This window comes from Musa acuminata, chromosome BXJ1-5, assembly GCF_036884655.1.
Source record: "Musa acuminata AAA Group cultivar baxijiao chromosome BXJ1-5, Cavendish_Baxijiao_AAA, whole genome shotgun sequence".
In the NCBI taxonomy this organism is placed as follows: domain Eukaryota; kingdom Viridiplantae; phylum Streptophyta; class Magnoliopsida; order Zingiberales; family Musaceae; genus Musa; species Musa acuminata.
The window spans coordinates 40,155,001-40,167,525 of NC_088331.1; the positions used below are offsets into that span (position 1 = coordinate 40,155,001).

The following is a 12,525-nucleotide window of genomic DNA, read 5'->3' on the forward strand; positions in this document are numbered from 1 at the left end:
TCTTCGGAGTTGAATTGACTGCAAAAAAAGACTAGTGTTTTCTTCTTGCAGCCTTTTGCTTCCGTTGGCTTTTAGTAGGTCACCTGCAAGTAAGCATCTTACTCGATGAATGGAATCCATTGACGATGACCAACAAATCCTGCTGTTCCAACGCGTAAACGAAGACATTGTTAACTACGAGAGTGGGTGCCATGGAAATCAAATGCCAACTTCGTGAAAGAAGACTTTGAAGCCTTGGTCAATGAAGAAGCTATAGGTCGAACGAGTTGTTGGATCCTGGTCATCATGTCACCTCGAGTCAACATGAAGCGCGTATTGAATAAGTCCTTGAAGCTTATACTAGATTGAACGAAGGACTCGGAAGTCAAGATGAGAGGCCTGTAAATGACAAATAAGATAATGATCAAAGTAAGAAATTTGTTGGAGAGACTTCTCAAGCTCATGTTGCCATCTTAAAGTGCGATGAATGTTCTTGTGCCATCAATGATTGTATAACTTCAAGAAATAGCTTATCTCTGAGGCAGCATAAGTTCTCTTTTTTTGCTTTCTAAAGCATAATATAAACTAGATTACATTAATTGCATGATACATCCATTACTCTGCTCATCAGAGCTCAAAACAATGTGGTAAAGGCTGTTTGGGTGGATGATCATGGAACTTGATGTAACAGTGGGGTGTTTCAGACTACCTAATTACGCTCATCCAATAGACGAAAAAGAAAGCAATAAACTACTTCTTTATCATGATGTCACGAATCATAACAATCGTAATGAATCATAATGTGCCAATTGTTTAAGATCAACCATATCGAATGTAATCCACCGTTTAATAAAATAGATTCATGCAATTGAAATCTAATAAAGTTTCTCATTGGTGATGCTACAGAAATATTTAAAGAAGTCAAAGAGTCATGGTATATTTATTGGAACATGTTAGCATTTGCTTGACTGAGGAGTGAAGCCATACCAGCAATTATATTAACAAGCATCACAAGCCCATATAGCAGATTGGAAAAATAGCTACATGTCATATTTTGTACTTGAACCATATATTTATTATCAGCATGAAACAAAGAGGTTGAGGTTGCAACACTGTATGAACATACTACATAATATGGAAATTCAATTAAGATTTTATTCAACATATTACTTATCTGACTCAAAAAAGAAAAATAAATCTCAGTCATATTGGACTAAGGTACTTATTTATCAGGCCTCAAAAAGAACTAAAATCTTGGGAGTCTACACCAACTCAACAACATTTTGCAACACTGGTTCGTGGAACGAAAATTTCTATGACCAGAAATAGCGAAAGGCTTTAGTTTACAAGGATATTAAATAGACATGAAAATCTATTTTAGCATATAGCAACTCAAAAATTCATCATCTAGTGAAGAAACAACAAACCATTCGGTAAAAAGTTTAACATCCTAATATCATCAGTAAGATCCTAATTTAGCTGACGTAGGAAGTAACAAAGATGTGTTAGTCGAGATAATTAATTAACACTGATGACCCAAGGATGAAGAAACAACTCCTCCAGGATTGGATAATTTCCAATTCATCGATCAAACATGTCTAATTGGCAACAACTATCGGGCTAATAGTGAATACATATGCGATAACTTCATGGAGGAATATAGACATAGAGGAGCATTGCAACACTAAAACAACAAACCATAAGATTCAAAGTATTTTGACTCGGTTGCATGGGTCCTTTCCTACCATTGAGCTCTTCTGGAGGTGACATTACTAGACAAACTAAAAGCCATTATCGTTTCAATATATGTTTTCTCAGATCTTCTTCTACCACTAATCCCTTGGACCTACTGGAGCATACATATGTGATAACTTCATGGAGAAATATACTCAGATAGGAGCATTGCAACACTAACACAACAAGCCACAAGACTCGAAACATTTTGACTTGGTAGCATGGGTCCTTTCCTACCATTGAGCTCTGCTGAAGGCAACATTACTAGACAAACTAAAAGCCATTATAGTTTCAAGAAATGTTTTCTCAGATCTTCTTCTACCTCGTCATGCACCACTAATCCCTTGGACCTACTGGAGCATCTACTCGATCTTAAGCACTCCTAATCTCAATTACTAGGCGGCCAATTTCCAGTTCCAGGGTGTTCAAATGTCAGCTAAATGATAAAATATTTGACTAATTCTTCCATCGACAAACTAAAACCTTTGAGCACAGTGAACAGTAAGTATAATGGGAACCAGACAACACATACTTCTCCATGTGGGCTTCTTGTAAAAGATGCGGTATCCGCATTCCTCGCACGGTGTAACATCCCCTGACTTCAGCGTGTTCTCCGCGCCGCAATCTCCGCTTGTATTGATCCGATTTTGATATGAATATATTAATCAAGCAATCAAATAACTCCACTCGTCACAAACTACTTCAATAAAGATTCGAAAGACAAAAAGGAGATCAAGAACCGAAAGCTAGGGTTTGTAAGGAAAAAATCAATCGATCACGAACGGAGGAACATAAAGAATCATATTAGTAAAAAAAATATTTGAATCGTACTATTTCGGGATAGAACAATGACGAATTCGTGGAGATCTCTTGGCCTGCGAGGACCAAGAGGGTCGCCGACGACAGGAAGATGGCATCTTTGGAGGGAGTTGCCGTTTATATCCGAAAGGAAATGGTGTGACTCAGCCGAGTAAGTTATGAGTCAACCGGGTCCAACCCGACCGAGTTACGGAATCGTCAATCAACGTGGCGTAATTATCCACGTTATTATTACACCGATCATAATCGTCTAACTTAGCTGCGCCTGACCATCCAAATCATAGAGATGGCGTGAGATTGACGGTTTGGATGATGTGGGTGTCCCGATGAGATGATGAATTAAAAGACTATATTTAGCGTCAGTCGCCAACGTCAGATAAAAGACGTACCGGGGAAGAGAAACCGCGAGGAGGAGGCCCGACCGGGCCGGCTACGATTAGGGTTCCTCACACCGAAATCCTAATCCTTTCTTCGTGCGGGCGCCCAATTGAATCCTGTCCACTCCTCTGTTTCGCGATCTCATATGGCCCCGGCGAGGTTGAATGGCGGGGATCGGCCGAAGGAGGAGGGGGCAAGTATCTGCATCAATGACGCCCTTACCGACGACGAGCTTCGGGCTGTGTTCGCGTGGCTGGAGAAGGAAGATGAGAGGGACCTGTTTGGGCTCGTCTGTAAGCGCTGGCTCCGCCTTCAGAGTTCGGAGCGCCGCCGCCTCCGGGCCCGGGCCGGCCCCGCCATGCTCCGCCGGATGACCGACCGGTTTCCGGGTCTCCTTGAGCTTGACCTCTCTCAATCCGCCTCGAGATCGTTCTACCCTGGAGTTACCGACTCAGATCTTGCTGTCATTGCCGCTGGATTTTGGAATTTACGTTTCCTCGATCTCCAGAACTGTAAAGGTGAGATCTTTTGGTCTTTCACTATAGAGATTCTTCTTTTTGATGGTTGCTTGTTCATCTCGTGTGTTATAACCATGATCTCTTTCATTATTATTAATAATTCAGTTGGGGGTATAGTTATCATTTGCACTATGATTTTATTATCATAGCAACAACTTGATTAATTTATTGGTGTGAAGATAGTTACATGAGGGAATAAGTAGATGGTATCATTGCTTGATTGGGATTCCTCGCTTTTCTCATTCTTGTCTCCCCGGCGGTGGACTGAAGGTCGAGGAGTTTGTGGGAGTTTCATCGAAAGATGAAGGGGGCATCGTGAAAGGATTAAGGTAAGTGTCCCATCCTCTCTCTCCCCTAATTTAATCTCATAATCACATCTCATATCCTCAAACTAATCTCACAAATATTATCCATATTATAATGTTTGTGTTTTCCTCTCATATTCAATGTTTATGTTTTCCTCTCAAATTCAATTTTTTTAACATATGTCAATTGATATTATGTGAAAACTCACTATATCATGCTTTATGCTAGAAATTTATGCTTTCTATTAGGGATAGATGAATTTATATATTATGTTCTGCATGCGAAGTAGGAATCATGTATCAATCTTCCTATGTGGAGTCTTTTTTGATTGGATTTTTATCATCATTTTTGTAAAATAGGTGTTATTAAATAAACAAATAGTTGAATTCGAGTTTGTTGTCATGTCAGCGATCCACATCATCAACCACATCATTGTTGATCACTAGCACGTTACCGACCACTGTCATACCGGTATTGAGTTGTGTTATTTCAATGGTGATTATAGACACAACAGGCTGCACTGCAGTCTATACAAAATTTGTCATATCATTGCTGATTGTTGTCATTGTTAGCATTGACCTTTGTCATGTTAGTATGACTGTTGATACAACAAGTTACATGACAGTTTGCATGAAATCTAGGTGGATCAGTCTTAAATTGTCTAGCCCAACCACGTAGCCTAAATCAATATAATTGAGCTGGAGTAAATTGAAACAGTATTGAACCTTATTTAATTGACTTAATTTGAATCCAGTCATTATATATGGTCGAACCCAATCACATCATGATTTTGAACCCTAGCCATGCAACCAGATTGAACCCAATCATTACATCCGATCGAACTCAATCACATCCTAATTGAACCCAAGCCATGCACCTAGTCCAGATTTGACAAACTTAATTCTACATAAGCCAAGCAGGCTATGCGGGCTCAATCAGTGGGTTGGTTATGTTGGCTAAGTCAGTCGGCTACCCTTGGTGTAGGCCTTTGAGCAGTAACTAAACCAAAGTACAGGTAATTAATAAATATACAAAAACTTTAGAAAAATACAATTCATAAAAATACAAAAAAATCCAAAAATGTAAAAAAATTTGAAGTATTGTTAAATGACAAGAATGAGATTATTAGGTCATATTGAATTCTATAGCAACCTAGAACTAGTGATTTAGACCTCCTAAAATCTCAAGTATAAATGCTATAAGGGCAAGTAAATAAATTTAAATATATAATGCATAACAAAATCTATCATACGTGATTGATTTCTATACTTTGTAAATTAAATTCCTTGCCACATGCTATTCGTCTCTTTTGACTCCAATTTATATGTTATATATATGTATATGTATGTGGATGCATGATTTAATGTGGCATGGGTTTAATCAACAGAGGACAGGTTCAAGTCATTTAATCTGGTTTCAATTTACTCTATCCCAATTGCACTGATTTGAGCTAGGTGGTGGGATGGATCATTCAAGATTGGTCCACTTAGATTCTATGCAAATTGATATGTAGCCTCCTATGTCAACAATCACACTGACATAACAAAGGTCAATGTTGACATGACAATGGTTAGTGATAACATGACAAATTTTGTGTGGGCTACATGGTAGCCTATTGTGTCAACAATCACCGTTGACATGACACAAATCAACATTGATGTGGTAGTGATCAACCCTAGTGTGTCAGTGATCAATGATGCCATGGCTGATGATGTGGATCATTGACATGGCAGCGGACCTGAATACAATAGCATTTTCGTTTGTTTAATAACACTTATTTTTCATGAAATGATGATAAAAATATGATTAGAAAGACTCCATAAAAGATGTTTGACATATGATTTCTATTTCACATGTAGAACATAATTTGTAAATCCATCTATCTCTGACAGGAAGCATAAATTTTGAGCAAAAACCAATATATAGTAAGTTTTTGCAGCATATCAATTGATACATGTTAAAAAATTTGGATTTGAGAGGAAAGCATAAACATTGGTAACATGGATGATATTTGCGAGATTAATGTTTAGGGATGCATTTTGTGAGATCAATATGTGAGATATGATAATAAGATTAAACTAGGAGAGAGGATGGGATGCCTACCTCAATCCATTTGGTGAAACCCCCATGGACTCCTTGATCTCCCATCCACCATCAACATAAGGAAGAAGAGCGAGGAATGCCAATTAAGTAATGACATCACATGCATAGTGTCATTTTTACTCAATTCCCATGTAATCATCCTCACACTAGCAAATCAATCATGTTATTGCTATCATGATAAAATCTTAGTGCAAATGACAACTATACCCCACCAACTGAATTAATAATAATAATTAAAGAGGTCACAGTTATAACATCATGAATTAATTTGATTAGTTAAAATTAGATCTTTATTTATTTGAAAAGGGTCGTCTTTGTTTAGAACAATGTATAGCCTATAGATTTGACTAGGTGTGCAGATTTTTTTGATTATTCAATGATAACAGTGATATGATTTGATGGAGTTATGTAATGATCCAACTAATTCTTAGGTTATGCACATGCAGAGAAACGACAAATACTGGTATTTTATAGGAAATTTGTAGATGTGGCAAATGCTTCTTCTTTATTTGAGCCTTGGTCATAGTACTTATGCTTAATGGACCTTGATGTTAAGTAATTGTTGTTGGTGGTACGAACTTATTATGATAATTTATGTAAAAAAAAGTCAATTATTGTAAAAAACATGATTGTTTACTAGATGAGGTTTAAGATGGTTTGACATCTGAATGTTCCACTCTTAAGTTTATATGCTCTTCTTAGTGTTCTGGAATGATTGATAGATGCAACTCTTTGGTGATAAAGATGGAATCTTATAATGTGAAAAATGTTAATTTTTTATCGTGTTGTAAGCTTTAGAATGCACTTCAGTCTTTCAATGTCACAAAACACTTGGAAAAGATTGCCTATAATGACTTGGGCAATTAATTGTTTCTATCTACTCAATTGCACATTCTCATAAGTTATTTATTGTTCATTTAGCAAGTAATGTCAACTCATTTCTTGATATATTACAAATGCATGTACCTTATCCTACAATTAATTCTTGTAATTGGAATCTTCTTTAGCTTCTATTGTTGGAATTTTGTGTGCCTAAATGGTAATACTTAGGTACATCAGGCTGATTCTTGATGTCTGTGATTACGGTTGTTTCTCTGTTGTTTTCAGCATATTTATGACATTAAAATTGTATCAGTATCATACTCGTATCTTGTTATAGTTGTTAGTGACATGAAATTTTGCAAGTTGGAGATAACATTAGATTATACTCGTTCCAGCCATCACCTCTCCTGTCATCAGAGAAAATACAATGTTTTACTTTCAGATTCTAGTAGTCTAATATGGATTATGTGGCTTCTGTTCCAAAGGTGTCACTGATGTTGGGATGATTTCTCTGGGAAATGACCTTCCATCCCTCCAGTCCCTAGATGTTTCCCAGTGTAGAAAAATTACGGACAAAGGATTGGTGGCTGTTGCTTTGGGTTGTTCCTCTTTGAAAAGGTTGCATGTAGCTGGATCAAAATCTGTAACAGATGAGTTACTAATAGCACTGTCTAGGAGCTGCTCATGCCTAGAAGATCTAGGATTGGCAGGATGCAACAACATAACAGACACTGGGCTCTCAGCTCTTGCTGATGGTTGTCGATATATTAACTCTTTAGATATTAGTAAATGCACCAAAATTGGTGATATTGGAGTCTCAAGAATTGCTGAGGTTGCGTCATCATCGTTGAAGATTCTCAAGTTGTTGGACTGTTTCAGAGTTGGTGATGAATCCATATTTTCCTTGGCCCACTTCTGCCATAACCTTGAAACTCTTGTAATTGGTGGATGCCGCGATGTTACAGATGAATCTATAAAGGCCCTGTCGCTTGCTTGTTGCGACAGCCTAAGGAGCTTAAGGATGGACTGGTGTTTAAACATTACAGACTCATCCTTGAACTCTGTGCTGTCAAACTGTAGACATCTTGCAGCTCTCGACATAGGTTGCTGTGACAAACTAACCGATTTGGCTTTCCAGTCAGTTGGAATGGGAGGATTTGAGTCGCAACTGAAGGTTTTAAAGATGAGTAACTGCATGAAGATCACAGTTTCTGGCGTAGGCTCCATGTTGAAATTCTGCAAATCCCTGGAGTACGTTGACCTGCGATCATGCCCTCATATTACAAGGTTGGGTTGTCAGCAGGCTGGATTGCAGTTTCCTGAATGCTGTAAAACAAACTATGATGGCAGCTTATCCGAAAATGAAACTATTGTTGATGTCTTCTTTTAAGACATGAACCAAGACAATGACCACTTCCCTATCAAGTGCCTAATGGACAAGCTCATACCATGATCAACTGTCATTCCTTTTCAGCCATAAGAAAGTAAGTATACCTTTCTGTGTGGCTAAGATATGTTAATATCGTGATGACAGAACTTGGAGTTGTGTTTACCGCAGTGTTGTATTTATGTTATTAAACCTATCCGACTGTAAATTTCCAGAATCTGTAGCTGACTGATTGCAGGCTTTTGTAGACTGATACTCTTTAAATCCCAGCTTCTGAATGCAGTCTTTCATATAATATATTTTTGTCTAAAAAGAAACTGTTTCTCTCTTCCTTAATAGGACTTGATTTAAAACTAAATAGCTCCCTGGTTTGGAACTTGTTATCTAGTTCTATTGTGGCTATTAGAATAAGCTGGAATGCAGTAGGCATTACATTTTTATTTCATGCTTAAGTTATTAATATCGACTGCAATTGCATTAAGAGTTGGTGCAAGTTGATGCTGATCTATGTCGACCAAATTATGTAATCTTGATATAAACCTTGAATATAGTGACTTGGAATTCTGCAATCCAATTGTTCGAACAGGTGATGGGACTATTATTATCATTTATTCCAGATTGCACACTGTAATGTCATGGTTTTATTGTTATCGAGTGATGGACTGTGTTAGGATCTTCGATCCCCAAAGAAGAGAGAGACTAGGGAATTTAATGTCTGTAGTGGTAGAGAAAGAAGACATTGATGTCACAGCGCCCATGTGTTCCATTACTATTCATCACGGTGTCGTATTAGTTTCTCAAATTGATCTTGTTATAAAATAGATAAATTACGTTCTTTGGATTCATTTAGAATGCCACTGAATTAGACTTTATATGCAATAAAAAAAAGCCCCGGGATCATGTTCTCATATTGCAGATTGTGCGGCGCATTTAATCAAACAGGTTTAGAGCTTGACGGGGTGTGCATTCTTGAACATGACGGGGAAAGGCTCATCGCTGAGCCCCAACCACCTCTTCCCACCCTCCACAAACACGCCCACGTCCCCGCACACCACCTTGCAGAACCTGCACACGCTCGGGCAATGGACGAGCTTATAGTCGCTCTCCCCGTACCTCTCGATCTTGAACCAGTTGCTCACCGTTGCCAGCCCCGGATCCCCCTTGAGGCCGCCGGTGACCACGTGTCGCCGTCCGGTAGCCTCGGCGTCCCCCAGCCTCCACACGGTCGACTGCACGCAGATGGTCTCGGCGGCGAACCATACGTTGAGGTCCGTCGACATCTTCACGTACTTGTCCTTAGGGGTCACCGGCGAGAAGGTGAGGGGGAGGCCGTCGCTCACCTCCGAGCTCTCCTGGGCCACCGCGAGCGGGCAGGTGTCGTTGCTGCGGGCGGCGAGCGAGAGCCCGCCTCCGTGGCCGCGGATGAGGGGCAGCACGTAGTACTCGTGTCCCGGGCGGAGGCTCCGCCTGTCCGTGTCGCGCACGGAGGCAAATATCGTTGCCTCCGCGGAGAGCGCGTAGAGGAAGATGGGAAGCAGGACGAGCGGCTCCATAGCTGAAAGGGTTGCTGTGGTTGCATGGTTATTATAGGAAGGAGACGAGAAATGCATCGACTAGAGACGCATGTGAGGTGAGTAGGATGTTGACTTTTTGGCAGCTTCAGCAGTAGTATATGTTTGAGGAGCGATGATCCATAGCCGACTTATTTGAAAAGCAGTGGCAGAAAGGATTGGATTATCGAAACAAAAGTGTTGGTAGTCAAAGATCGCAGCAACTTGTGGTGATTGTTAACTCAATAATGCAAGCTGGTGGGAGTTGCACATTTTGGATTGGATCGATCCCAAGTAAAACATCCATAAATATCCACCGATCACATTTCAAATACGATATGAATTGGTTTCTGATAGATTTTTTTAAAAAAATTATATTGGGTATGGATGTTGTATTATAAATATTGAAATGTTAATACTATCATCGTATGATATGATAGTATCAGTATTTAAGTATTTTCTGGATGCTAATAAAAATTTTCAAAAATTTTAAAGTATTATATAATATATTCTAAAATCATAAGATTGATATCATATAATGAAAATTCTAACCCTCATTTTCTCTCCCCCTTCTCTTGATTTTTACTTTCATCCTAGATTAATCGTCTCTCGAGTCTCCAATGTCACTTGCTTCGTTGGATTTATTTAGCAAGAAACCAACATAATTTGTATCTTATGTAATGTAAAATTTTATTTATTTATTTTAAAAAATTATTTTACATTCATTTAGATGATTATATTCTTTATAAATATTTGATTATATTTTCATATAAATATTTTATATAATATTTGATTACATTTTTTATTTATTATATTTATGGACCATACAAATTCTTTTATAAGATAACATACATAACATTCATTTATTTATTTTATCTATTTACTTATTATTTTAAATTAAATTTATGTATTCAATTTTGAATAAATATTAAATATGTTAGAAGGTTAAATTTATTTAATAATTTATAAAATATAATTTTATTAAACAATACTTATGTCAATAGATATTTAAAATGCATATCAAATTTTACAAGGGCAAATATACCTTTTGAAATATTTTATTAGGATAGATATGTAAAACCCTCAAAATAAACTAAGAAAATGCGCGGGAATATCATGCAATCTTATGTGTACTTAAGGAAATTATTTTTGTATCGAAAGAACTTTCATTTTAATAAGCACAATATTCAAGTCCAACTATATTGTTCCCTCTCAGTGGCTAAGACCGGCTTTCTTAACATACATTGCAAGTGAGAATCCCGTGAAAAGGTATCCTCTAAAAGATTATATTTTTTTTCGAATTTTTGTGCATGCCAGATTAATTCAAAGTTTGTTCTTGAAAAGTCAGATCACTAATTAAGATTTACTATAATGCAGAAGTCATTAAACTAAAATAAATAATTCTCAAAGCTATATTGATCTTTTTTTATCATTATTGAGCTATATAAATACTAAAATCCATTTAGTTCTTCTTCACTTCAAATTTCTAAATGTTCCATGTATTCCTATATATATATGGTATCATTAGAAGCAATCAATGTCATACATAATTGTTCCGAGTATTTGTATATGTATTATTAACTTTACACATTCATCTCAATATTATATTAACACCAATGCATTCAGATTTAGTAAACCACATAAAGCAGGTTGTTAAATCAAAACAATATAGACACAGAACAATAATCTATCAATCTTCCGTTGCTAATATCTTTTATTTCTTCCATTTGATGAATGCAAAAATGACTGTAATTTGCAAAGCTTTTTTCTCTGCACGTCTTCACCAATCTCATCTTCTACAAACCTGTTCCTATGCCTACTCCTTTATTCAGAACGATCATGCTACCAAATCTCGAAATCTTGGACTGCCAAAATCTGACACACGCATCTCAATGCCAGTAGTAGTCTTAAGCCCCCTAAGCCTGGGGAGGAAAAAGAAAAGAAGGTTGAGTGACAGGATCTGCCGAGGGCATGCGAGCTCTAATGACTCGACCAGTGATTGGTCCTTGAGACGCATGCATGTGCACATCATCGTCGTGGCCGACGATGGTAATGTCATGGAGCCTTCGACCACGCCTCCTGTCCCTGTTCATCGTCTTCTGACGGATGATGCTCGTCTGTGATCACAGAATCGCCACCTGCACAGAAATACATAATTCATATATTAAAAATTATCAAGATTATATAAGACTTAATAACAGCACTCCACTATGTAACCATTAATTATTTAAGAAAGACATCTCTGATGTTGAGGAGGACATCACATTTTTCCAAAGCTAAGTTGAATTTTACAACACAACATCTCTGATGTTGAGGAGGACAAGTTTGATGAGTCTTACCTGTGTCGTTCCCCTGTCCAGGGTTGCTCTCTGCGGTGCTCGTGATCTCTCCTTGGTCTCTCGTTGGTTCAACCACACTTCCCATGTTGCCATCACTACAACCAGCAGCAGAATCCTCAGGTAGATGACAGTAGGGAAGAGACAGTGCATAAGGATGAGTCCTGCAGATGCTTTCCACTAGTTCGTCATAGTGCTCTTTGACTTCGGCCACAGTTCTTCCAGGCAGATATGCTGCAACTTTTTCCCAAGGAACGCGAATGCGATGGGCCTCAATATATGAAACCAAGGCCACTTCATATTCCCTGATCGCCTCCCGAGTCCAAAATGAACTGCTGCCCTGCTTCCCAGCATCCATCTTACTTCACTTGCAGTCTGTATAAGCCGGGATGTAATCTTTCAAGAAAACCAGCAATAAACACAACGAAGTTGAAGTAAGAGATCAGATATGCATAAAAAAGAAGAAGAAGCAAAGCATGGATTCAATCCTTGATTACAGTATATGTAACCGCGAAAAATCTACCCAATGATTCAATTGGAAGGAGAAATATGATTTGTTTGTGGAGATGTGGAGAGGACCACAATCAAAAGAA

The 12,525-nt window shown here is 38.0% G+C and overlaps 3 protein-coding genes and 1 long non-coding RNA gene across 4 annotated transcripts in view; 1 reads left to right on the forward strand and 3 right to left on the reverse strand.

Annotated features, from left to right (window-relative positions):
• Positions 1-2,619, reverse strand: part of LOC108952929 (uncharacterized) — a 2,940-nt gene extending 321 nt beyond the window's left edge. The window contains exons 1-3 of the long non-coding RNA XR_001978162.2: positions 2,545-2,619; positions 2,246-2,410; positions 1-378 (exon numbers count right to left, since the gene is read on the reverse strand). The exon at positions 1-378 is cut by the window's left edge and continues 321 nt beyond it. This is a non-coding gene — a long non-coding RNA (uncharacterized LOC108952929). The remainder of the gene's footprint in view (positions 379-2,245; positions 2,411-2,544) is intronic.
• Positions 2,620-2,918: 299 nt separating this feature from the next.
• LOC103985760 (uncharacterized) lies at positions 2,919-8,341 on the forward strand. The gene is made up of 2 exons (XM_009403576.3): positions 2,919-3,428; positions 7,145-8,341. Exons 1-2 carry the CDS (start codon positions 3,056-3,058, stop codon positions 8,047-8,049), a joined length of 1,278 nt encoding a protein of 425 aa, XP_009401851.2. The 5' UTR covers positions 2,919-3,055; the 3' UTR covers positions 8,050-8,341.
• A 649-nt stretch (positions 8,342-8,990) lies between these two features.
• On the reverse strand, positions 8,991-9,599 carry LOC135673964 (kunitz trypsin inhibitor 5-like). The gene has a single exon (XM_065183361.1). It carries the CDS (start codon positions 9,597-9,599, stop codon positions 8,991-8,993), a length of 609 nt encoding a protein of 202 aa, XP_065039433.1.
• A 2,052-nt stretch (positions 9,600-11,651) lies between these two features.
• LOC135673965 (protein RADIALIS-like 6) lies at positions 11,652-12,290 on the reverse strand. The gene is made up of 2 exons (XM_065183362.1): positions 11,936-12,290; positions 11,652-11,734 (listed from the first exon to the last, which is right to left on the reverse strand). Exons 1-2 carry the CDS (start codon positions 12,288-12,290, stop codon positions 11,652-11,654), a joined length of 438 nt encoding a protein of 145 aa, XP_065039434.1.
• Between the last annotated feature and the right edge of the window lie 235 nt (positions 12,291-12,525).

Bases quoted from the DNA above. Each gene is read 5' to 3' on its own strand.
- LOC103985760 (XM_009403576.3), top strand. From the start codon at position 3,056: ATGGCCCCGGCGAGGTTGAATGGCGGGGATCGGCCGAAGGAGGAGGGG. The intron at 3,429-7,144 runs GTGAGATCTTTT...TCTGTTCCAAAG, and splicing joins CGATCTCCAGAACTGTAAAG to GTGTCACTGATGTTGGGATG.
- LOC135673964 (XM_065183361.1), bottom strand. From the start codon at position 9,599: ATGGAGCCGCTCGTCCTGCTTCCCATCTTCCTCTACGCGCTCTCCGCG.
- LOC135673965 (XM_065183362.1), bottom strand. From the start codon at position 12,290: ATGGATGCTGGGAAGCAGGGCAGCAGTTCATTTTGGACTCGGGAGGCG. The intron at 11,735-11,935 runs GTAAGACTCATC...ATTTCTGTGCAG, and splicing joins TGGACAGGGGAACGACACAG to GTGGCGATTCTGTGATCACA.